Source organism: Choloepus didactylus, chromosome 2 (genome assembly GCF_015220235.1).
Source record: "Choloepus didactylus isolate mChoDid1 chromosome 2, mChoDid1.pri, whole genome shotgun sequence".
Lineage (NCBI taxonomy): Eukaryota > Metazoa > Chordata > Mammalia > Pilosa > Megalonychidae > Choloepus > Choloepus didactylus.
The window spans coordinates 205201876-205226671 of NC_051308.1; the positions used below are offsets into that span (position 1 = coordinate 205201876).

At 45.3% G+C, this 24796-nt stretch overlaps 1 protein-coding gene and 1 long non-coding RNA gene across 5 annotated transcripts; one reads left to right on the top strand and one right to left on the bottom strand.

The window, feature by feature from the left end:
- The first annotated feature begins 36 nt into the window (after positions 1-36).
- LOC119527447 lies at positions 37-23629 on the top strand. 2 transcript variants are annotated; one of them, XR_005215400.1, is made up of 7 exons: positions 37-133; positions 709-878; positions 7348-7415; positions 15327-15500; positions 17714-17800; positions 18443-18616; positions 23451-23629. It is a non-coding gene; the product is annotated as an uncharacterized LOC119527447 (long non-coding RNA). The 2 variants fall into 2 exon arrangements; XR_005215399.1 differs by lacking the exons at positions 18443-18616; positions 23451-23629 and having other exon boundaries at positions 17714-18082.
- Positions 3686-18070, bottom strand: MPL (MPL proto-oncogene, thrombopoietin receptor). Of its 3 annotated transcripts, none has more exons than XM_037827489.1 (12): positions 17937-18070; positions 17692-17786; positions 17156-17334; positions 16296-16594; positions 15732-15894; positions 15360-15486; positions 10625-10809; positions 10328-10470; positions 8145-8304; positions 7826-7922; positions 5492-5579; positions 3686-5289 (listed from the first exon to the last, which is right to left on the bottom strand). In XM_037827489.1, exons 2-12 carry the CDS (start codon positions 17706-17708, stop codon positions 5035-5037), a joined length of 1713 nt encoding a protein of 570 aa, XP_037683417.1. In that variant the 5' UTR covers positions 17709-17786; positions 17937-18070; the 3' UTR covers positions 3686-5034. The 3 variants fall into 3 exon arrangements, with proteins under 3 accessions (XP_037683417.1, XP_037683416.1, XP_037683418.1); XM_037827488.1 differs by having other exon boundaries at positions 17651-17786; XM_037827490.1 differs by lacking the exon at positions 17937-18070 and having other exon boundaries at positions 17156-17257; positions 17692-17771.
- Positions 23630-24796: the final 1167 nt, after the last annotated feature.

Genomic DNA, 24796 nt, shown 5'->3' on the forward strand with positions numbered 1-24796 from the left:
GACAGGTCAGCGCTCTCACGAGAGTTCAGCCGTGGAGCGTGACTTGAAGGGAGTGAGGGAGACGCGAGGTTTAAAAACCGCCCTTTATCTTTTTTTTTTTTAAACTTCCCAGAGAATTGCTGCCTGAAAGAGGGTAGGGCGGGGCGCTTTGGGGGCGGGGCCTGCGCTGCGTTTGCATTCCCGAGACTGTTTCATTCGTTCCTTGGTTTCCCCTCACCCGACGCGAAATGAGTGTCGGGCTCGGGCTCGGAGCCTGAGGAAGCTCACATTTAAAACCTGCATGTGGATCGCGTTTATGGTACATAAGTGCAGAACTGAAGCCATCTAAAGCACTTCAGCCATTCAGAGAATGGGAAGAGGATCTGGCAGGCGGGCAAGGGTGGGGCGAGGGGAAGGAGTTGAGAAGCGTTATCTCTGGCCGCCGCGAACCGGAAGTTTTCCGAATCGGCAGAAGGCCGGACCTAGTGAACTTGGGGCCGCTGTTTCCTTGGCTTCTCCTAGGAACTATCCTTAGAAGGACGTAGCCTGGTTTTGTTTGCTTGTTTTATTTTTGTGGTTGTTTTTGTTTTCATAAACAGGGAAAAGGACAGAAAGAGGGAAGCTGCTAAATAAAATTGGACTGTTCTGCGAGAGATACTGTGGTTTAGCCCATAGGGCTTTAGAGGTGTCAGGAATTTTAGAGACCCATTAAATCTAATTTGGTCGTAGATGCACACTCCCTGTCCTGACAACATGAACACATTTTACAGATGAAGAAACCGAGGCCTGGGGAAGAGATCTGCCCGAGGTCATACAAAGAAGTTGGGGAATCCAGATCTGACTCCCATTCAGTCCAGTGCTCTAATAATAACTTGAAAGAAGTGTGTGAGTATACAAAGGTGAGGTAGCAATAATAAAAATAATAATGGGGACCATTTATTAACCATCTGCTAAGAAATGTGTTAAAACAGTTTATGTACACTGAGTTTAATCCTTAATGCCATAAGGCATTTTACAGAAAAAGAAACTGAGTCAGAACAAGGATAAGAAACTTGCCCAAAGACATGCTAATAATAAAATGTAGAGGAACTAGGATTCAAACTGAGTAACCCATGCACTCCTAACCAATGTGCTATATTGTCCCAGAAAGAGGCTGGAAAATTTTGGTTTTCAGTCATTAGCTTGAGATCAGCCCTGATGATGAGAGAGAAAAAGCTGGGGCTCTTAGCCCAAATTTAAATTTTTATTGCATGACTTTGAAGCATTCATATCCTCTACTGCAAGAAGTTGGATGTTCTGGAGTTGAGGGTGGAGAGTCCCTGAACCCCAGAAAACAGAAAACGTAGTCTAGAGTCAGGTGGGTCAGAACATTAAAGGTTCAGCTAAAGAGTTTGGACTTCCTTTGCTGGGCACTGTGGAGCCAGTGAAGCTTTCTGTATAGGGATTGGCCAAGCAAAACATATCTGAGGGCTGGACATGGCCAGCCATTTGCAAGTTCTGGACTAAGGGTAACTAGAGAAAAAGAATAAGGGTAAGTAAGGCCACAACCTCAGGGAATGTGTACATTCTAAATATAAAGACAATGAAAAATGCCAATAGGGATTATACTGACCTTGAGATGGAGAAATTCTAATATGATGCTAAGTGTTCAAGTAGAATGGTGACAGAAAAGGTCATATTTGGCCATTGGGAAGCAAATTGTTGTGGCCTTGGAAAAAGCAGGATCAGGAGAGAGGGGGTGCTTGGATTTCATTTGGGAAGAGTCGCAGAAGGAGTCGTGTGGAGAGAATGTGGAGGCAGCAAGCACACAAGTGTGTGAGCTATTTGGAAGTGAGAAAGGGGCAGCACATGGGATTGAAGGACACCAGCATCAAGAGGTTCACATATGTTTGAAGGAAAAGACAAAAGAGCCAGAGGAGATGAAAGAGGCCAAGCGAGGACCAGTTGATAGAACAAGGTACTAGGGACTAGGATAGAAATTGTCTGGAACATTTCCAGTCTAGTAAAGAAAGGTCACTTCTTTTTAGGCTAGAGAACAAGGCTTTAGAGATGGATAATTAGATGCTGGGCAGCTGGTAAAATGGAGGAAACTCTTGCCTTAAGGATTTGAATCTAGTGTAGGGAAATAGTAGAGGAACAAGAGATCAGGTTCTGAAGATTTAGAGGTAGGGAGTGAGCAAGGTGAAATGAATAGTGTTCTGGCTTATAAATTTACAGTTCTAAGTGTCTAAACTAAGGCATCAACAAGAGTATACCTTCCCCAAAGGAAGACCAGTGGCATCCAGAAAACCTGTGTTAGCATGTGGCTGGCGTGTGCTGATCCTGGGTTGTGTTCCAGCTCCACTCTCAGCTCCTGTGAGTTCTTCAAAATGTTGCTCTTGGAAATGGGGACAGAAACTAAGTGAAGACTAGGGTGGGATGGGGGGATGGAATAATTTGGGTGTTCTTTTTTACTTCTATTTTTTATTCTTGCTTTTGTTCTTTTTGGTGTGGGGAAGGTGTTCAGAGGTTGATTGCGGTGATGAGTGCATGGCTGTGTGGTGGTGCCATGGACAATTGATTGTGCATTGTGGATGATTGTGTGGTGTGTGAATATATCTCAATAAAATATATATATTTAATATATATATGTTAAAAAGATCTAACAGAAAAAAAAATGTTGCTCTTGAGGCGTTTTGTCCTCTCTTATCTTCTCCAGAGTAAATTCTGGGCTAGCATCTCCAAAGTGTTAGCAAAAGTCTGCTTTTAACAGCCATCTCCAAAATGTCTCTCACAGCTGCTCTGAGCTCCTTCTGTTTGTGAGCTCTTTTATAGCACTCCAGTGATTAAACCAAGATCCATCCTGAATAGGTGGGGTCCATATCTCCATGGAAATAATTTAATCAAACATTTTGCCCACAGTTGATTGAGTCACATCTCCATGGAAACAATCAAGGTCACACCCTAATCAGAAAGATTAATCAATCTGCCCCCACAAGATTGCATTAAAGAATATGGCTTTTTCTAGGGGACATAATATATCCAAACCAGCACAAATAGGAAGACCAATCTGGGGGTACCACACATAGGTCTTAAGTAGAGAGACCGGAGGCAAAGATATTAGAAGGCTGTAGTAAATAGTTTAGGGGAGATGGAGATGGAATTAGTAGGAAAAAGTGATCAGGACCTGATGTGTGAGAGGGTGTAAAGATGAAAAAGAAGTGCAATTGTTTGGGTCTTAATACTAGTCTTGAGTCCCTAGGAGTACAGTCAGAACCATGGACATGTTTGGGAGAGGAATTATGGAAAGTGGTTATAGTAAATGTCATCCATTTGTACCCTCCAGACCCATTCTCCATCCTTCTCTACCCTGCCCTGTGCCCTGCAAGACTGACCTACATGGCCTGCCTCAGTGGATTCCCTTGGGCTCTTAGCTTCTGTTTGGGTTCCAGGAGGGCAGTGAGTTTGAACTATTTATTCCTGTGGCTCCCTCCCTTCCTCCCTCCATCTCTCTAAGGCCATGGGTTGGCTCCATCCCTCTAAGGCTACAGTTCTTGCCAGGCAGCCCTTTCTTATAGCTACTCTTTCCAGATTCTGGAACACTTCCTCTCCTTACCCCTTCATACCCATGAGTGGAACCAGTTCTCTGCTGTTGTTAATCCTGGATGCTGCACTATTTCCTGATGGGTCTCCTAAATCTTGCCCTTATCTTTGTAAATATGCCCTTCATTAAACTCTCAAGTCACCCAGTTTGAGTGTGCCATCTATTTCTGCCAAGATCCTGACTGATATAGTGGGTATGACTGGAGTCAGCAAAAAAGACCATTTGATATTTGATTAAGAATTTGAATGGGGTATATGGGGTAAAGGAATCTATAACCAGAATGGCTTAATCACATTTACTGATGCATATGAATGGCTTAGAGGATGAGGGAGGTTGACATGGGATGAAGATGGCCTTGTCCAGAAAGACTTCATTCATTTGGAAAACATTTATTGAAGGCTTATTGCCATGCACCAAGCAGTACTCTAGGACCTAGGGGGAATTACTCTAGGACCCTTCCTGGGTACAGGAAGACAAAGAAATTATGGCCCTTGACCTCCAGGAGTTTACAATCTTGTAGTGGGAGAGAGCTGTAAAAAATTACTTGCATAAAGCATCATAGGTGCTGTAGTGAAGTCTGCGCTGGAGATAAGAACCTTGGGATGGTAAACATATAGTAAGGGCCATGGGAATAGATGGGATTAGAAGCTATTAAGAATGGAATCTTGATGGACTGCAATAATTAAAGAATGGGAAGAGATGTCAGGATGAGAAATTAGGAAGGAACAGTTACAATAGTAGTTCAGCTATATTATGCACTTACTGTGTCCTAAGCAGTGTGTTAAATGCTTTATTTAGATTATCTCATTTAATCCACTTCACAACTCTATTGGGGTACAGTTATTATCCCCATTTTTTAGATGAGAAAACTAAGGCTTAAAGACATTATTTGCCCAAGATCAAACAGCAGTTGAGAAATATAGGAAATGAGCCCAGATATGACTTCCGAGCTTATCCTCTTAACCATGGTACACTCAGAGAGGCAAGACGAGGCTAGGAGAGTTGGTGATGTTAAGAAAGCCAAGGTAGGAGAGAATTCAAAGGAGAAATGTGTAGTAAAAACCATGACAAATGCCACAGAGAGATTAAATAAATTGAGGATTAATAAGAACCTATCATTCTTGTAATTGAAGGTTTGAGGTGAAATTTGCATAAGCAATTTCAATAGCAAACTGGTGGTAGGGGAATTAACTGAAGAGTTCTGAAGAGTAAATGGGAGGTAGGGAATTGGAGACTTCCTTTCTAAGAGCTTGGCATTAAAGAGGGGTGAGAAAGGTCAAGGTTAGAGGAGTTTAGCCAAATTAGCCTAACCCGTGGAGAGAAGGTCCTGGATTTGTGTTGGCAGCCATACAGTAAAATCAGTGTTGTGTAAGCCCAACTATGAGGGTGGACAGAGGGTGGAGGGTAGGAAGATCTGCTGAGCGGTCTAAAGGGTGTAGATCTGTCAGGGGTGCTAGGAGTGAGGAATACTGTCAGGGCTGCTGCCAACAGCTTAGTGGTAGGTAGGAATGGTTGGCAATGTGAGTGGTGCAGCAGGAACCCGACTCTGCCATGGATGGGGACACAGACAAGGGTATGGTCCCCAGGTAAGAAGGCTGAAGTCCTCTGTAGTCCATCTGGGCCTGGGAGGAACATAGGGGCAAGGAAGTCCTCTCTGAGGAGTTAGGTAGAATTTCAAGGAGGCTGGGTTCCACGTCCTCATAGGCATCTAAGACTGCGGCCTTGGGCTGGGAGAGATGGGAAAAAGGGAGTCTGAATTAGAGTGGGTCCTGTGGGAGGAGGGGCTGGATTGTGTAGGAAAGAGGGTTTGGCTGGGGGTAGGACCTGGGATGGTATGTTGGTGGGCACGGACCTTGGAAAAGTTGTATTGTGGGGGCAAAGATCCCAGCACTAGGCAGGGTTGATGGTGGGGGGGTGGGGTGCACTCACCGGACTCAGGACTGCAGTCTCCCTAAGGTACTCGCCTAGGACCCGGTGCAGGTCTGGAAGTGAGGGCCATAAGGCATGCCTCAGGCTCCTTGGGGAGAAGGAAGAGAGAAGGAGACTTAGTCATAGGAGTGAGTAGGGAGGGCTGAGGAGGGCACTAAGGTGGGGCAGTAGGGGAGGCAATGAGTTGGGGGGTAAGGCTGCGAGAGGTAAGAGCATAGTCAAGGTAATAAAGTAAGGTAGAGGAGCACTAGGTGAAAAGAAAGCCTCAGGTCACAGAGGGTAGTCATTGGTGAGGAGGATCAAAAAAGGTGGTGCAGTTTCCTCAAACATTTTTATTTTAGAGCCTTTACACTCTGTTTCCTCTGTGTGGATCACTCGATTGGTTTCCTCATTCCATTTAAGTTTCTGGCTCAGATGTCATCCTGAGACAGACGCCTTCCCTGATTACACTGTCTAAAAGCGTACCACTTCCCTTCCCCATCACTATCTCCTTGTCCTGCTTTGTTTTTCTTTATAGCACTTGACTTATTGTATATTTACACACACACATACATACACATATGTACATATACATATTTCCCACTAGAATGTAAGTTCCACAAAAGCCAGGTGTGCCGGTTTGAATGAATTATGTCCTCCAAAATGCCATTATCTTTGATGTAATCTTGTGTGGGCAGGCTTATCAGAGTTGATTAGATTGTAATTCTTTGAGTGTTCCTGGAGATGCACCCCACCCAACTGTGGAGGATGACTCTGATTGGATAATTTCCATGGAGGTCTTAGCCCACCCATTCAGGGTGGGTCTAAATTAGATCACTGGAGCCATATAAATGAGCTGACAAACAGAAGGAACTCAGTGCAGCTGAGAGTGACATTTTGAAGAGGAGCTACAGCCAAGAGAGACACTTTGAAGAATGCACTGGAACTGAGAGAGGAGCTTCAGTCAAAAAGAGAGCAGTCAATGGGGGAAGGTCAGGAAAGTTTCTTGAGTTGGTGAAGAGTTATTTAAAGATGTATGGGTATTTGTCAACCAAGGAGGGTATTCCAGGCAGAGGAGACATTATGTGCAAAGGCACTGAAAAGTAAAACCGCCTGGTTTGTGGAGGAAATTGCCAATGACTTGGCAAGGTTGGTGCCCAAGATGAGAGGGGCTGGAAATGCTGGCAGATGCCAGACTTTGCAGACCCTTGCTTGTCATTCTACAGAATTTGGACTCTATCCTGGGGAGCTGTCAAAGGGATTTAAACACGGTAGTGATAGGTTCATGTGTGTATTTCAGAAAGATTTATCTGGTGGCTGTAGGAGGTTAGACTGGAGGGAGAAGAGGCTTGTGCTGGTTTGAATGTATTATGTCCCCCAGAAAAAGCCATATTCTTTGATGCAATCTTGTGGGGCAGACATAATAGTGGGGATTAAGTTGGAACATTTGGATTAGGTTGTTTGCATGGAGATGCGCCCCACCCAACTGTAGATGATAACTGATGGGATATTTCCATGGAGGCGTGGCCCCACCCATTCAGGGTGGGCCTTGATCAGTGGAGCCATATAAATGAGCTGACTCAAAGAGAAAGAACTGAGTGCGGCTGTGAGTGACATTTTGAAGAGGAGCAAGCTTGCTAGAGAGGAACGTCCCGGGAGAAAGCCATTTTGAAAGCAGAACTTTGGAGCAGACGCCAGCCACGTGCCTTCCCAGCTAACAGAGATTTTCCGGACGCCATTGGCCATCCTCCAGTGAAGGTACCCGATTACTGATGTGTTACCTTGGATGCTTTATGGCCTTAAGACTGTAACTGTATAGCCAAATAAACCCCCTTTTTATAAAAGCCAATCCATCTCTGGTGTTTTGCATTCCGCAGCATTAGCAACCTAGAACAAGGCTCAAGGCACTATGCTAAACTGGAAGGCTGCTGCTTCAATGAGTCAGGTAAGAAATGAGGAGGACCTGAGCAAAGAGAATGTCTGTAGGGCTAGAGACGGGGCCATTGTTTGAACAAGGTTTAGGGAGTGGAATGACCAAACCTGAGAGTTGATTGGATGAGGGGGAAGGAGGCACCTAAGTGTTCTGGCCTGGGTGAGGGGTGGACAATAACCCTTTTACTGAGGTGAGGAGCCTGGAGTAGAGGCTGTTTGAGGTGTCCAGTAGAGTGAGCCTGTTAGAGTGGAAGGAGCCGGTGTGCCTCCCAGGAGAGATGTGCAGGAAGCGGCAGAAGTCATAGTTGTGGACGTGCGATTTCCCAGGGAGAGGGTGTCACAGAGTGATCCTGGGATGCTGGTTTAGAGACCTCCAGCCCCGTCGGTACCGAGACCCGGGTTTCCGCCAGGCTGAGGCAGTACCTGTAGTGCTCAGGAAACTGCCACCTCAGCAGCAGCAGGCCCAGGAGGGCGCTGAGGCCCAGCACCAAGAGTAGAGCGGTCACCAAGGAGATCCAGGCTGTGGGACAAAAGCGGACAAACCTTGGCCGACCCTGTTCGGAGCCCCGCCCCCAGGCTCGCCAGGCCCTGCCCTGGCCCCACCCCTCATCCCCCTCCCTGGCCCTGCGTGTGCATCTGCGCAGTCGCAGACGGGCTCGGTTAGAGCCCGGCTCCTCGCCGAGCTGGGGCGCAGCTTTAAGCGCTCAGCCGCAGGCAGAATTTGCCAGGGTCTGTCCCTTACCGGTCTCGGAGGCAGTCTCCACCCTTACAGGGTCGGACCAGGCGCTCCAGGGACCTTGATAGCTGGGGCCGTTAAGCCTGGCGCGCAGCTGTAAACGGTAGCGAGACCGAGGGCGCAGCTCCAAGGTTTCTCCCTGGGCCCCGAGAGGCGGCTTCAGCACCTGCCCAGAGGAGAAGCATGCAGGTGGGCAGGCTCTGGATGCCGGGGGGCCTGCGGGTCGGCCAGCGGCGAGGCCTCGAGAGCCTTGCATCTATTTGTCCAAAACCCCACTGCTTTGAATCCCCGGGCGATTGGGGATCCCTACAAAGAGCCTCAATGACAGAAAACACGCATCCCTGCTGAAATATGCAAGATAGAATACCCAGACAGAGAACTCCTTGACGGGGGTCTTACCGCAGACACGCCCACCTGGGAGAAACATGCTTAGCCTGACAGAAACACCCAGGACACACCTCATCTTCACGGGGAGCTACTCATCTTGACACAAATATATGTAATACACTCCCTACAGAGATCGTGGTCCAGATACCCTCCGATCGAGTGACACTGAGATCCTGACAGAGATACTCTCACCCAGAATTCCTGGTCAGGCCATGGAAACACTGAGACACAGTCAGAGCCACATAGACTAAGCCACAAATAAAGAGGCTGAGGATACAGAAGTTGTGCTAGGTGCTGGGGGTATGAAGACAAATACCAAGGAGAGGGAACAAGCATCGTGTGTACCAACAGGGAGACTATTAATTTAATCATTTATCAAACATTTATGAACTGCTTATGATATGCCAGGCATTGGACTAGGCAGTAGGAAACACTGTAATACAATGTGGTCTTTTGTGTGTCTAATGAGGGAGCTGTGCAATCAAGTAAATATTACAACAATGAATTAGTGCTATAATAATAATGTTACTGGCAAGGCACTGTGAGAACACAAATAAGGAAGCATTCAATACTGCCTGAGGAGCTTGGTTGGTAGGTACAGTGTGCTAAGAGCATGGATGGGCAGGCTGAATGGTAAAAGATGAGGCTAAGGCAATGGTGATAGGGATCTGAGGACTGTTGGTACAATAAACTCAATTTATTTGCTGATAAGTAGGAGGAAGAGAGAAAGAAAAGGGAAGAAAAGTCATTGATAAGTCCAGGATTGGGTAATGGGATAAGAGATGGTGCCATTCCACTGTCAGAGACAAGGAACAGAGGAGAAGTAAGTTTGGGGAAAAATACTGTAGGGTTCCATTTATATAAAGTTTCAACAACAGTCAAAACTAATCAGTGGTAATAGATAACAGAATAGTGGTTATTTGAGAAGCAGGGGAATACTTCTGGAGTGCTGAAAATAATCTATGTCTTGACTGAGTAGTGGTCACATGTGTATATACACAGGTACAAATTAAGCATCTGTACATTTAAGATTTGTACACTTTATTGTATGTAAGTTATATCTCAATTTTAAAAAGTAAAATAAGTTTGGGGAGGAAGATGAGTTCAGTTTTTATGCATCGAATCTGAAATGCCCAGGGAACTTTTAGGTAGAGCTGTCTGGTAGAAGTAGGATATACATGTGGTAAATGAGAATCAAGTAGAGAAGGAAACTAATATTTAACTAATGTTTATTGAGCACCTTCTATACACCAAGCAGTGTGGTGGGTATTTATATGTTTAATTTTTATTATAACTCTGAAAGGCTAATGGCTTTATTTCCATTTCACCAATGAGGAGTCTGAGACTTCAAAAGGTTAGGTAATTTGCCTAAAGTCTATAAATTCCTTTCCATATGGGGGTTGAAATGGTAAATTTGGGATTATTAATGTAAAACCATGGGAGTTGTAGCATTCACCTAGGGAGAGCATTTACATTTGTCTAGAGGAGAAGAGAGCCTGGGATGGGACTATGGGAAGCACAATGTATTAAAGAAAGGTAGAAAAGGAGGAGCCAGGGAAGGAGAATGGGAAGATTCATTTTGAGAGGTAGAAAGAAAATCAGGAGATCAAGGGCAAAGGGAAGAGAACATTTTAAGTGGGAGTAGCCAACAGTGTCAGAAGCTGGTATCAGTTGAATCAAATAAGCATAGCTATACAAGCCCAGACACGGATACGTGGACATTTTCACCCTGATAACAGACATGTGAAACTCAGCAATACCATGTTTAGTAAGGCTTGTGGACATTTGTCCCTTGATTGTACCTTCCAGTCCTGATGACCATCTCCTGTGTATCGAAGCTGATAGCTGGTCTCTTGGGCTGCCCAGGATGATGGGTGCTGCCACTCCAATTCCAACTGTCCGCTGGAGACCTCCCTCCAGTGCAACTTTGGGGTGGGGATGAGCACTAAAGGGACATTAGCAGGGACTGGCTTAAGCCCTTCTGTGCATGAGGCATCATGTCACCAGGGCCATGGGTCAGAGGTTGGGGATCCTGGGCATGGGGTCAGATTTGGTGGGGGTTGGGACAACTTGGGAAGAGTGGGGCAGAAAGTTCTTACCAGCATGGTGGATCCAGAAAGGGGAGCCCAGATAGCTGGAAACCACACCCTGGGCTGTGGTCACCTCCACAAGGGTGTGAATAACACTGTCATTTTGTGACCTGAAGTGGCATCTGGAGAACTGGGGGAGCTGCAATCCTGGCTTTGTTTTCTCTTCCTCTTCACACTTCTCCCAGTTGAGGTCCCTAAAAATCAACCCCATAGAATCATTGAATCAGACCTGCCCCAGGGTCTAATCTGGATACTCATCCCACAAGGGCCACAGCCTACTTGGATGGGCCTCCAGGACTTTCCCTCTGTCTTCATGCCATGCTGTTTTGTTTCCTAAGTCTGCTTTGGTGTCCAGCCTCTTCCCCTTGAGGAAAGAGCTAGCAGGATACCTGAAAATAGCATGGGCTTCAGAGTTCAGATACTGGTTTACTGGGATATAACTTTGGGTAAATTATGTAATTGATCCCTGCTCCAGTTTCCTTATTTGTAAAATAGGTTAATAATACCTACCTCACAGGTCATTTCAATGACTAAAGAGCCTTCCTTATATTTTTAATCTGTTCTCATACAGTAGCGCTTTTACTCACAGACTATATGTTATTTCTCTAACAAATTATTACAACAGCCTTCTAACTGGTATTTATGCCTCCATTTTTGCCACTCCCTTCAATTTGTTCTCCAAACTGCCATCAGAATTTGCTTCCAAAAATAGTGATCTGGTAATGCCCAGAATATAACATAAATCTGTCCATTTCCTTTGATCTTTATCTTGGCCCCATTAGATGAAATTGCCTGTCTTATATTGCCAAGCTGCCGTGACAAATACCGTACAATGGGTTGGCTTAATGAGGAATTTATTGACTCAGTTTGGAAGGCCAAAAGTCCAAAATCAAGGTTTTGGCAGGACTTTCTTTTCCCCCAAAGCCTATAGCGTTGTATTGCTGGCTTGCTGCAATCCTTGGGGTTCCTTGGCTTGCGTCTCTGCCTCCCATCACGTGGAAAACTCTCCTATGTCTGCTCTTCTGGTTTCTGCTGACTTCCAGCTTCTTCCCCTCTGGCTGTCTCTGACTTTTCTTTATAAGGCCTCCAGTAATGGGGATTAAGACCTACCCACATTCACTTGGGCCACACCTTAACTAAAAATAATATCTTCAAAAGGTACTGTTTCCAAATACATTAGCACCAACAGGAATACAGATTAAGATTAAGAACAAGTCTTTCATTGGGGTATATAATTCAACCTACCACAGTCTGCCATCTGGGAGGCCAAAAGTTCCACGTGAAAAATACATTCACTCCATCCCAATATCCCAAAAGCCTTAAGTCATTTCAGTAAAAACCCTAAGTCCAAAGTCTTATCAAAGTCAATTATTGGTGTGGTTCCCCATGTGGTCCGGCAAAATTCCTCCTGTCTGTGGACCTGTGAAATTTAGAAAACAAGTTATCTGCTTCCAAAATACAAAGCCAGGACAGGCATAGGATAGACATTACCATTCTAGAAGAAAGAAATTGGAAGGAAAACAGGGGTCACAGGTCTCAAGCAAGTCTGAAACCCAGCAGGGAAAACTCCATTGGATATCAAGATCATCTGTGAATCAATGCTTTGTCCTCTGAGCCTACTGGAGTGGCACAATACCAGGGCAGAAGGTAGCCCCCTCCAAACCCTGGGGCAGAAATCTCACCTTACACAAAGGCTTGAGCTTGAGCCGAAATCCCTGTCTCTTGGCCCGAGGAGATCTCTTTGGTCCTGACCTCTGCTTCCATTCCTGAACACTCAGGAAGGTCCCTGATAGAGCCACTTCTGACCCTAGTCTCAGAGCACTCTAGCTGCATAGGCTGAGAATTTTCCAAATCATAAATTTCTGCTTCCTTTGTGCTTAAGATTTCCGTTCTCAGCTTATACCTTTCCTCTCACATTTTACTATATACTGCAAGGAGAAGCCAGGCAGCACTTTCCATATTTAACTTGGAAGTCTCCTCATCTAAATATCATCACTTACAAGTTCCACTTTCAATTCAACATTAGAACATAATTCAGCCAAGTTCTCTGTTATTTTATAACATGGATCACCTTTCTTCCAGGTTCCAACAACACATTCATTTAAGGCCTCATCAGAGATACCTTTAGCATACATATTTCTACCAATAGTCTCTTCAAAGCACTCTAGGCTTTTTCTAACAAGCACCTCACAATTCTTCCAGCCTCTACCTCTTACCCAATTCCAGAGCCATTTCCACATTTTTAGGTATTTGTAATAGCAGCACCCCCTCTTCTGGTACCCAAAACTGTCAGTTTTTCCATGAAAAACACCACAAAAGGGTTGGCACACATAATAGGAATTTATTGGCTCATGGTTTCAGAGGCTAGAAGGCTCACTTCCTCCTGGGGTCAGTAGCATTCTAATGCTGGCTGGTGATCCTTGGGGTTCTTTGACTTTCCTGTCATGTGGTAATGTCTTCTCCTTTCTCTTCTGAGTTCTGTTGACTTCAGGCTTCTTGCTCCTTGCTGTGGCTTTCTCTATGTCTAAATTTCTTCTTGCTTTAGTTTCATAGCTGCTAAAACAAATGCCATACAATGGGTTGGCTTAACAACAGGAATTTACTGGCTCACAGTTTCAGAGGCTAGCAGTCTTGCTTCCTCTTGGGGTTGGTATCTTCTGGATGCCTGCAATCTTGGGGGTTCCCTGGCTTTTCCATCATATGGCAGTGCACATGGTGGCATCTTTTCCTTTCTCTTCCAGATTCTATTGAATTCCAGCTTCTGGTGGGTCCCTGTGGCTTCTTGCTCTGTGTCCAATATCTTTGCTTTTAAGGACTTTAGCCATATTGGATTAATACCCACTCTCCTTCAGTTTGGTCACATATTAACAATAACATCTTCAAAGATCCTATTTATAAATGAGTTCACACCCACAGAACTAGGGGTTGGGACTTGAACATGCCTACTGTGGGTGACATGATTCAATCCCCAACATTTCTGCTTATAAGAGACTCCAGTAATCTGGATTAAGACACATCCTGACTCAGTTGGCCACCATTAAATAAAAATAACATCTTCAAAAGATCCTATTTACAATGGATTTGTATCTACAGGAATGGATTAAGATTAAGAAATATTTTTTTCCTGAGGCACATAACCCAGTCTGCCACAAAGTAGGGGCTTTATGTTCATTTTTGCCCTTTTAAGAGATCATGCCGGTTCCTACAGGGCGAATGATTTAGATGATCCAAGAGATAATCAGTTATTAGGTGTTTTAGTTTCCTAGCTCTAAAACAAATACCATACAACGGATTGGCTTAACAAATGAAATTTATTGGGTCATGATTTCACAGGCTAGAAGGTTTGCTTCCTTCGGGTGTTGGTATCTTCTGGCTGGCTGACAATTGTTTTAGTTTCCTAGCTTCTCAAAGCAGATACCATAAAATACGTTGGTTTTAACCATAAGAATTTATTAGCTTACAAGCTTACAGTTTTGAGGCTGAGAAAAATGTCCAAATCAAGGCATCATTAAGGTGATACATTCTTCTCAAGGACTGGCTGCTGGGGATCCTGGGCTCTTCTACACATGTCAAGGCACATGGTGACAACTGCTGGTTTCTCCCTTCTCTTCTGGGTTTTTTTAATTTCAGCTTCTTGCTTCTGTGGCTTTCTCTCTGTATATTCATCCCATTTATAAAGGACTCTAGTAAAAGGATTAAGACCCCCCCCCCCGATTGACATGGGTCACACCTTAACTAAAGTGGCCTCATCACAAGATCCTACTTACAAAAGGTCCATAACCTGTTGGAATGGATTAACTTTAAGAACATGCTTTTCTAGGGGTACATACAGTTCCAAACCACTACAGCAATCTTTGGGATTCCTTGGCTTTTCCTTCACGTGGCAATGCACATGATGATATCTTCTCCTATCTCTCTGGGTTCCACTGATTCCTGCTTCTGGCTGCTCCCTGTGGCTTCTCTCTCTGTCTGACTTTCACTCTGCTTTTGAAGGACTCCAGTAATCTGGATTAAAGCCCAACCTGATTCATTTGGGTCACACTTTAACTGAAGTAACATCTTAAAGGATCTTATTTAAATGGGTACACACCTGCCAGAATGCAGAGCGAGACCAAGAACATGTTTAAACTGGGGTAAATGACTCAATCTACCAAATAGGCTTTTGCAGTACTTCAAGTGAGAGATGATGATTGCTTGTGTTAGAGTGTGGCAGTGATTGACTGAAGTAGACAGATAGTAGAGATATTTGACAGGAAAAATCAGCAGGACTTGGTTATGGATTGCATATGGGAAGGGTGAGGGATCAGTGAGGTGTTTGGTGGAAATCCTTGAAAGCCAGGCTAAGTTGTGATTGGATTTGATAGATAATGGGGAATTGCAGTATGTATTTATGCAGGAAAAGGCCATGCAAAGTTAGTTTTACGAAGATCATGTGAAGTTTGGATTTAATAGTGATTACTCTGTCAAAAACGTAGGAGATAAATTAGAGGTGAATGAGACTGTAGCCTGTTGCAATGGTCTGGGTGAGATGATTAAAGCTGAACTAAACCATTCCACTGGGAATGGAAATGTTGGGAAGATAAAACACTTATTGGAGGATGAGAGGATAGATAGAGCATGGAGGCTGTTTGGTCTGGGGACAGAGGAAGGGAGTAAAGAAGACCAAGAACAGTCTCTTCCTTCTTCTTGCAAGACTGTGACTTTCTTCCAGGACATCAGGCTCTATCAGCAGCTCAGCTCTTACCTGTCACTGGGACAACACCGTGCCTTGCTGTGGTAGAAGAAGCCTTGGGAACTAGCATGGTCCTGTTGCTGCCACAGACAGGTAACATTCTTCAGGTCCAAGGTGAAACATCTCAGCCCAATTTCCACTGAGGTCAAAGAAGTAAGTCCCATCAGATGCCTTGTGTGTCTACTCTATAGGGTATCCAGATAATTTATCCACACATAATCTAGAACATTCACTTCTATTCTCTCTTCTCTTCCTGACCATAGTTCATCCAGCCCAGTGGCATGTTTGAGGTCATCTGTTTCCCAGAGCCTCTGTTTCCAGCCCAGGCCTCCCGGGAGATCTTTTGTATCTCCTCCCTATCTCCCCATTCCTTTGTTGACTCACCTGCATCCCTGGGCAGGTCTACAGTCACAGGTAGGGACCAGGATCCCCAGGATCCATGGAGGGAGACCCCATCAGGCTGACTGCGCAGCTGGAACCAGTAGGAGTTACCAGGCTGGAGCCCTGAGATGAGGCAGCTTCCACCCATCACTGTCAGAGATGGTGCCTTGGGAGAAGAATTCCAGCCTCAGAACCTAGGCCTGCCTGTCAACCAAGACAGCCTCCATCTCTTATATCTGAAACCCCACAACATCCCTGTGCAGAAAAGCCCAGCTTCTCACTGGTTAGGTATGCACACAGACTGGGGGCTAGGTTAGTGGGTTTGGGGAGTCCCTGGATTCAGGGCATTTTGGGGAAATCTCCATGCATTTGGAGGCCTGAAGGCCTGCAGTTTTGCTTACTGTGAATGACCCAATGTGGGAGATCCCTAAATAGAAATGGCTCCTGAGGACTAATCAAGGCCTATACTAACTCCCTGAGGGCCAACCTGGTCTGGAAACCACAAAGTATGGCCTGTCCTTTCCTGGGGTAAGGGATAGGAGATGGAGCAGAAGAAGGCCAGAATACTTCTCTAGTTGTGGAGGTCTGTTCTGGTCCATCCTGTTGGGGCATTTTGGGCCAAGCACATGGAGACTGGTCCAGAGCTGGGGCTGGGTTTGGCCTCTGCAGAGCTGGGCAGCAGGTTTCTGTGGAGAGCAGCTGCATGACTGTGGGACCAGTGGAGTTCTTGGGATCCTTGGGGCCATAGCGGAGCTCGTGCCTCAGGAAATCATTGATTTCAGGAGCTGGGGCCTCCCAGGTGATCTGAAGTTCCCCTGGCTGGCCCCCGCCCTTGGCCTTGATGATACTGGGGGGAGCTGGCAGGCCTGAGGGCAAGACAGGGCATATCAGGACTCTGAGTGCCACAGTTTATGGTTCAACCAATGGACTGTGAAGAGGGGTTCTGGAGGCTTGATTGAGGGCAGACTTTGGGTTCAGAAACATCACGGGCCATAAGAAGAACAGTGTAGAGACACTCCTTAACCTGTTCTCCTTTTCCTCATGAGAGCAGTGACTTCATTGTAGTATAATGGTTTGTTAAGGTCTGTGCTCCTCAAGAGCAGGGCTCTCTTTTCATTTCTGTATCCTCATCACCTAGCACAGTGCCTTGCACAGAGGAGGAATTCTGTAACTGTTGAATTGATGAATGAATGAATATGTTAATGATGGGAGGACCTAGGGTGTCTCTGGTAACAAATGTTTATGGGATAAGCCTAGCTCTGGATGCCAATGCTGGGAAGAATAATAGGGGATCTTGAGGTGCCTCAGGAGTTCTGGTAATGGGGGTTATACAATTTGTGCTGTTCTCAAAGAGGCCAGTCTGATTCTAGGAGCTGGACTGGGGACAGCAAATGGAGGGGCCAGAGTGACAGGAGGATTACCCTTACCTACACTATCCACAAAGAGTACCCGCTGAGCCAGAGTCTCATTCAGGAACATATTCTTCACCCAGAGGTGCAGCGGAAAGAAGAGGCGTACTTCATCCTGGGCTGGAAACTGGCATATGTAGCGGGTTCCAAAAGGGGGCACACTCTGGGAACTCAGGGGGCAGGCACGGGGCTTCTCCCTGTTGGCATAGAAGAGGTCCTACCTACACGGCTACCATGTTCAGCCTTGAGGACCCAGCCCATGCCCAATGTCCATTTCCATTACTGCCATTTTTTTTCTCAGTGCCTGGGATAGGTGGGATTAAGGGTTACGTGGGAGCTTGTGCTGGGCCCACACCCACCCAAGGCATATCTGTTCATAAAGTGACCACTTAGGGCATATAGATGGGGTAGTCCTCTGAAGAGGCCACAAAGAGGGAAGATACTGGAGTGGGACTTGGCTGAGGGAAGTATAGGGACAGATATATTGGGAGTGGGGCACTGCCTGGCACATACCCTGGGTAGGCATACAGTAGCTGGTATGTCTCATTGAGTACCTCTGCTTCTTCCTCATCCCAGTAGCAAGTGAGATCCTCAAATGTTTGGGAGAAACAGTTCAGAGGCTCTGAGTCCAAGGCCAGCAAGGAGGCATCTAGGAAACAGTTGGTAAGTTGGGCTCTGGGTCCTCTCAGGCATGCTTATGGGCAGGAGTAGGGGATCATTGGGACCCTCCTACTCTTCATCCCCTCCCAGGGCTCCCTCTTTCTGGGCATAGGTGATCTCCACCCTCCACACACCTCACCTTGGCTGGTGACCTGTGCCAGGTTTTGGGGGGCCAGGAGGAGGCAAGAGGTGAGCATGAAGAGGGCCCAGGGGGGCATCTTCTCCGGCACTGTGTGCCTGCCTTAGCCCATCCTCCCTTCAGGAAGCCGGGCCCCAATCCCCTCCCGGGCCAGCCCCGCAGGTTCCTGTCAGATACAGCCCCACGTCCTGTCCCTGTCCCTGCCCCCATGGGGCCCATCCAGACCACACTGGGGTTAGGGGCCAGGGGAGGGGGAGTGGGCAGGAGGGTAGGAGGAATTTGAAAGGGAGAATATGGGCCTTTTGGTGGGAGGGAGATGGGGGTTACATTTTTGACCAGGCACCAAAAGAAGAAAAACCCTCTATGTGTATCTACATTAACTATTGTAGAAGGGTATAATAGCGACAAGAATAGCAAAATTTACTAAGTGCTCGCTGTGCTGCCATGTGTTAAGCATTTTACTGACTCAGCTAATCCTCACAATAGTTTTATTATTCCAATTATAGAGATGAGGGAACTGAGGTGCTGAGAAGTTAAAGATTTGCCCAAGGTCATATACCTACTAAGAGGTAAAGTTCAGATGGTCAAACTTCAGAACCCAAGCACTTAACATCTATGCTATGCTACTGGAAGATGTAATTTGCCAAAATGACTGTTTGCTTCACAACCATGGCAAAATGGTGAGCATTTCCACTTTAGTAGGTTCTGTGACTTTGTAATAAATAAGTACATTCTCCCTGGAACTAGACATGCCCCTTCCATTGTGAGTGGCCTCCACAGCTGCCTTTAATCCCTTGCTTCTCCAAATGTGGTCCATAGACCAGTAGGAACAGCAGGACCTGAGAGCTTGCTAGAAATGCAGTCTTAGGCCCCCCAGACCTACTAAATCAAGAATCTGCATTTTAACAAAATCCCCAGATGATATGAATGCACATTAAAGTTTAAGAAGCACTGGTCTGCATTACTTTGCTGGTTTTCTCAAAATCAAGAGATGGTTGGTCTCAGATCTCCAGCTTGTGCCCATCTTCTTCACATTAGCAGCAGAATAGTGGGTATGATACTTTCTTGGAAACCCAGCCTTCTCCTGTAACTGTGGGTGGCTTTCTATGCCAGCTCTCAGGAGCACTGACTCTTGGGGGAGGATATATATAGACACATTAACCCCTGCATAACCCCTAAGGCTTCAGCTGGGGCCTCCATTGCTGGCTAAACAGACTAAGTGTCCTCAATATCATCTTTCTCTCTTCTTCCTTGTGAATTAATTTTACTAGCAGAGAGAATTGTAGGAGGTGAAGGGTGACTGGAAATGTTTCACCCCTCCTGTGAAGTCTAAGTTTTTCTGGCACCATTTCGTTACAAGTAATCCCTAAGCCAGGTTTGCCCTTGGCCCTGTCCAGATCTCAGGTTACAAGAACCAGCTTCCTCTGCCCAGGGATAGTGACTTTGACCTACCTCCCCAGTCAAGGTTAAGTTAGCATCAAGAGACGTGCTTTCTCTGGTCTTCAGATTTGGATAGCCAATTGCCTCCTTGTCACCTTCCCCATCACTATAAATGGCACCACCATCTACTCAGTTGGTCAAACCAAAAACCTCAGCACTCCTTGATATTCCTCTCATTCTTTTATTTACATTCAATTCATTGGCAAAGCCTGTCAGATCCTCTTTCATAAAGTACCCTGAATCTAAACACTTTTACCACCCCTCCACTGCTAGCCCAAGTCTGGTTACTGCAATAGCCCTAACTGGGTTCTTGCCTCCACTCTTACCCACTTCAGTCCATTTTCCACACAATAGAGTGATTTTTTTTTTTAATGCAAATCAGGTGTTTTCAGTCCCCTACTCAAAACCCTCCAAAGGTTTCTTACTGCATGTAGAATAAAATCCAAATTCCTTTTAATGGAACAGAAGGTCCTTCTTGATCTGGCTTCTGCCTACTTGAATCTCATTTCCTACCACTTTGTTCTTCACTTTCAACCAGCCACAATGGTCTTTTGTCTCTCATCTCAATCCCCATCATACCTGACATTTCTGCAACGTTTAGCGTTCTTTCTTGGGTTCTACAATGCCACATTCTCCTGGTTTCCTCCTACCTCCTATAACATTCCCTCTTGGTTTCCTCCTGTGATTCCTCTTTGTCCTAGATGTTGCTGTTCCTCAGGTGTCCTTGTTAAGCCCTTTATAGTGCCTGAGTGATTTCATGGCTTCAATTCCACTTGTATGCCAGTAACTCCCAAGACCTGATCACTCTCTTGAACTCCAAGTCTTCAGTTCCTTACTGGACATTTCTATGTGTTATTCCATAGACACTTCAAATTCACCAGGTCCGAAAGAAACTATTACTAACTCCCCCCCACACTTTTGAACTTCTGTATCTCCCCATAGGCTCCCATTGGTCATCTAAGTCTGAAAACTGAGTTTTCCTCAAATCTTCATTCTTCCTCTTCTCCTGCATCCAAGTCTTTACTGAGTCCTGTGGCTTCTACAAGGAGGCAACGTAACAGTGGTTAAGAGTGCAGGGCCCACAGGGGCTTGTCTGACTGTCACATAGTTAGGATGTGGGCCCTCTGCTGCTGCGTGGGAGGAGATCCAGCTACCTGTCCCTGTTCATTTCCCACTCTTCTTTCCTTCCACCCAGCTGGAAGAGGTACTTTCCCCAGTCCTTTACTTCTTTAGAAAAATCCAAGCAGGAACTGGGATAAGCTTAAGGATTTGTCAACTATCAGACTAGCAAACTTAAAATAACATTGACAAAAGTGTGGGGGAATATATAGTTCTCTGACACATTGCTTAGAGGTATGAATGAAACATTCATTTTGAAAAAAGTCCACCTACTTTGACCTGTGAGTCCTTTGGGTTCCTTAAGGTCCAGCTAGTTCAAAAGTCCTAGATCCTGTTGGGATATAAGACCAAAGCCTGGCTTATAACAGCCTGTGCTTGTTCTCCGTGCAACCAATGCTTAAGAGACCTCAAGAAGTGCTGGTTAAGAATTGGTTCAGATGGTAGTGTGCTACGAAACTGGCTCTCTGGAAAAACAAAACAAAACTCTGTTTGTAGCATTTACTGTTTACTGTTTTCTGTGGTCTAAATACTCCCACCATGCCCAATTTCAAGCTACCAACATAATGTTACTGCGCACCAAGTTGGGAAGAGAATGCAGAATTGGCTCTTGCAAGCTAGTACCTATGTCCTTGCCCTCTGTGTCCTTGACTTTTCAGATTTCCCAATACCTGCCGTATTTAGCCAGTCAGAAAGACCAAAACGGATAGTTCTAGGCACTAGGATTCTCTATTTCCCCATCTCTTTCTTTCCCAACTTTGCCAAACTTCTTTCCAAAACAAATGTTTCATTTATACCTCTAAACAGTGTGTTAAAGAACTATACATTACCCCATACTTTTGTCAATGTTATTTTAAGTTGGCTAGTCTGACAAATCCTTACTTAATACTTTTTTGAATGTTCCCCTGCTTAGAATGCTTTCATGGCTTCTCATGATCCTCTGGGCCAAGACCATCTCTTGATGCTGAAACACAAGACTTTTTACCATCTTTACATCTTCTCTTTCTTGGATTCTCTCCCACTCGATGCTCCATTCACTTTTCACCACATTCAGTCCTCTTTCTAATGCCATAGGACCTTGTTTTCATTGCTTCCCCAGATACAAAACATTCCCAACTTAGCCTGTTGGAACTTTCTTTGTGATTCAAGTCTTGTCCCTGAGTCAACAACTTCCTGGGCTCTTTTCATACCTTTTAACTATGCATAAGGGGGAAAAAGTTACTTTAAAAAAAAAAAAGAAATGCTATTTTACATTCCTTTCAGAATGTCCATAGCTATTTTGTGATCAGAAACAAATTAATAGGCCTTTTTGTTTTAAAAAGAAGAGGGCTTTTGGGAACAGTCTTGATAGGTGGGAGTCAGAGAGCTAATTTTGCTGAATATGAAATTGATGGGAAATTTGGAGTCAATTGTGGTAACTCCAGAGAAAGAGGAGTAGGACTAGTAAGTAAAAGAGAGCAGCCTGAGAAGAAAGCTTAACCAATGAGAAATTCCAGGTAGAGCGACAAAGGAAAATTTCAGAACAGTGATACCTAATACTCAGTTTTAAGTTTGCTCCTTATTCTGTGCAATGCTTAGCCTGGCTATAGCATCCCCAAACCCCAAACATTCAGTAAAAGTGCATGATACAATAAAACCTTATATTTGTGGTGCTTTAGGAGCAAAGGAGAAGAGGCAAGGACAACTGTGGAGTAGAGAGGTTGGCAGCCACAGAAAGTGTGCAGTCCAGTGATCAAGAATTTACCAACAGTAGGGATTCAGGTTGAGAGGTGATCATGAGGGTGTAAACCTTTGGGGAGTCCTTGTAAAAACAGAGGAGGTCATAGACTTCCCAGAGGATATGGAATAGGGACTCAGTCATTCTACTTAGATATAAATGGAAAAGGTGGCCCCAAAGAGCTGGAGACTTTGAGGATATTTGGGTTGCATATACATAATCTTTTCTTCCTTCTACAGAATTTTGTACCTCTGTTGGAATACTTTTATATGCAAAAACCATCTTATGCCTCTTCCCTAGCTAGACAAAATGGGAACTCTATCCCCTGTAGGGACTTGTTTTAGTTTCCTTGGTTGCTTGAGCAAATACCATGCAATGGGTCAGCTTAAATGATGAGAATTTATTAGCTCATGGGAAGAAGTCCAAATCAAGGCAGCATCAAGGTGATTTTTTTTTCCCCCAAAGATGGGCTTCTGGGGCTGGCTGCCAGTGATCATTGGTCCAGGGCTCCTCTGTCACACTGCAATGCACATGGTGGCCTCTCCTGGCCTCCCTTCTCTTCCAGGTTCCCTTGATATTCAGCTTCTGGCTGCAATCTCTGTGGCTTTTTTTTTTTTTTTTTTTTTTTTTTGGTCTCAATTTCATCCTGTTTATGAAGGACTTCAGTAATAGGATTAAGACCCTTTCTGATTGAGGTAGGCTACACCTTAATTGAAGTAACCTCATCAAAAGTTCAAAGTAGGATCTTTCAATGGGTTCACACCCACAGGAATGGATTAAGTTTCACAACATGTTTTTCTGGGGAACATACAGCTCCAAACCATCACAGGACTGTCTTAACTCCTCATGGAGAAAAAGGCCTGCCTCTTCCTCCCTGATTCCCTACTCTAAAAACAGCACAGTTATTAATGAACACTTACTATTTGCCAGCACTCTGCTAATGTATTGCCTCATTTTATTTCACAATGACTCTATTAGCTGCCCTTACCCTCACTTTATAGAAGAGAAGACTGAGTGAAGCCTGGTGAGTTGTCCAAAGTCATTATTAAGGAGCAGGTCTGAGATCTGAATTCAGGTCTGTTTGACCCCAAAGTCTGTTCTTTTAATCACTATGTAAACACCTCTGACCAGGACCTGCTAAAGCTGTTTCCTCCATTTTATTCATTTATTTAGCATTTATTGCAAAAAAAAAATTATGTGCCCCGCACTGTGCCAGGGCCTGGTTTGTGTCTCTCCCACAGGATGAGCTGGGGTTCAAAACAGGCCTTAGGAAAGGTTTAATTCAAGTACCTGTGAAAAGGACTGTGATGGTTAGGTTCATGTGTCAGCTTGGCCAGGTGATGGTGCCCAGGTGTCTGGTCAAGCAAGCACTGGCCTAACTGTTACTGCAAGGACATTTGTGACTGGTTAATAAACTAGAAGGCTGGTTTATTAAATCATCAGTCAATTGACTGCATCTGTGGCTGATTACATCAAAGAAGGGCATGTCTTCCACAATGAGTGAATTCAATCAGCTGGATTTAATCCAATCAGTTGGAGACTTTTAAGGGAGAAGAGAGAGAACTTTCACTTCTTCTTCAGCCAGCCAGCCTCTCCTTCATCAGAGTTGCCAGCTTGCTGCCTGCCCTACGGAATTTATACTCATGCATTCTGCCCTACGGAATTTGGACTTGTGCATTCTGCCCTAAGGAATTTGGACTCATGCATCCTGCCCCATGGAATTTGGACTCATGCATTCAGCCCTATGGAATTTCGTCTCATGCATCCCCACAGTTGTGTGAGACACTTTTATAAACTGTCATATTTACAGATATCTTCTGTTGGTTCTGTTTCCCTAGAGAACCCCAGCTAATACAAGGACCAATGGTTGCCCAGCAGTAAACCTGGACCCAGTTTGGTCAGCCTTTTGTCCTCTGCCCTTCATGAGATATCCTGGCTCCTGAGCTGCCCTTAGGCTGCTAGACTCTCCCCAACTGCTGAATCCAAGACCAGTTGAGGAAACATGAGGACCACCCTCACTACAGCCAGACTCTGGTTGGGCTGCCAAGGGAGAAGGTTGGGGGAAAATAAGAGGATGCATGGTCTGGGAGGAGCCTGAGCTGCCCAGAGGGCTGGGCAGGAAATCACCCCTTCTTTGTGGGACGAAAGGGGAATGACTCAGGGCTGACTGGTGGGAGGTCTGTTTTTGTGACCCAAGTGAGTAGCAGCAAGGCTTTTTTGCAGGTTTGCCTTCTGCAGCTGCCTGCCTAAGGCGACCGAGTTGTGTGCCTCAGCTTTTCCTCTTCCCTTTCCCATCATTTCTCTGGAAACAAGTCTGTGCTCCAACCCCTGCTCAGTACAAGCCATCTTCTGTGAGAATATGGTCATAGAGTGAAGCAGTGAGAACTGAAGCTAGACCTGGTGTGGGACAGGCAAAGCTGAGAATCTGTAACTGCAGTTTGCTGTCTTGCTTATAATGGGGCTGTGGGTCCTTATGGTGCTACAGCAGGAATGTGAGGGTCTTCTGTTGTGAGGAGGGTGCCCTTGGGGTGGGCCTGCCCTTAGCCCAGGACCTGGCACTCAATATGTGATCAGTGTATTTGTGTTG

Excerpts from the sequence above, each read along its gene's own strand:
- MPL (XM_037827488.1), bottom strand. The coding sequence starts at position 18,015 with ATGCCCCCCTGGGCCCTCTTCATGCTCACCTCTTGCCTCCTCCTGGCC. Across the intron at positions 15,487-15,731 it reads AGACCTGCCCAGGGATGCAG|TGGAAATTGGGCTGAGATGT; the intron begins GTGAGTCAACAA and ends CTTTGACCTCAG. Across the intron at positions 10,810-15,359 it reads CGGTGTTGTCCCAGTGACAG|GGACCTCAACTGGGAGAAGT; the intron begins GTAAGAGCTGAG and ends GTTGATTTTTAG.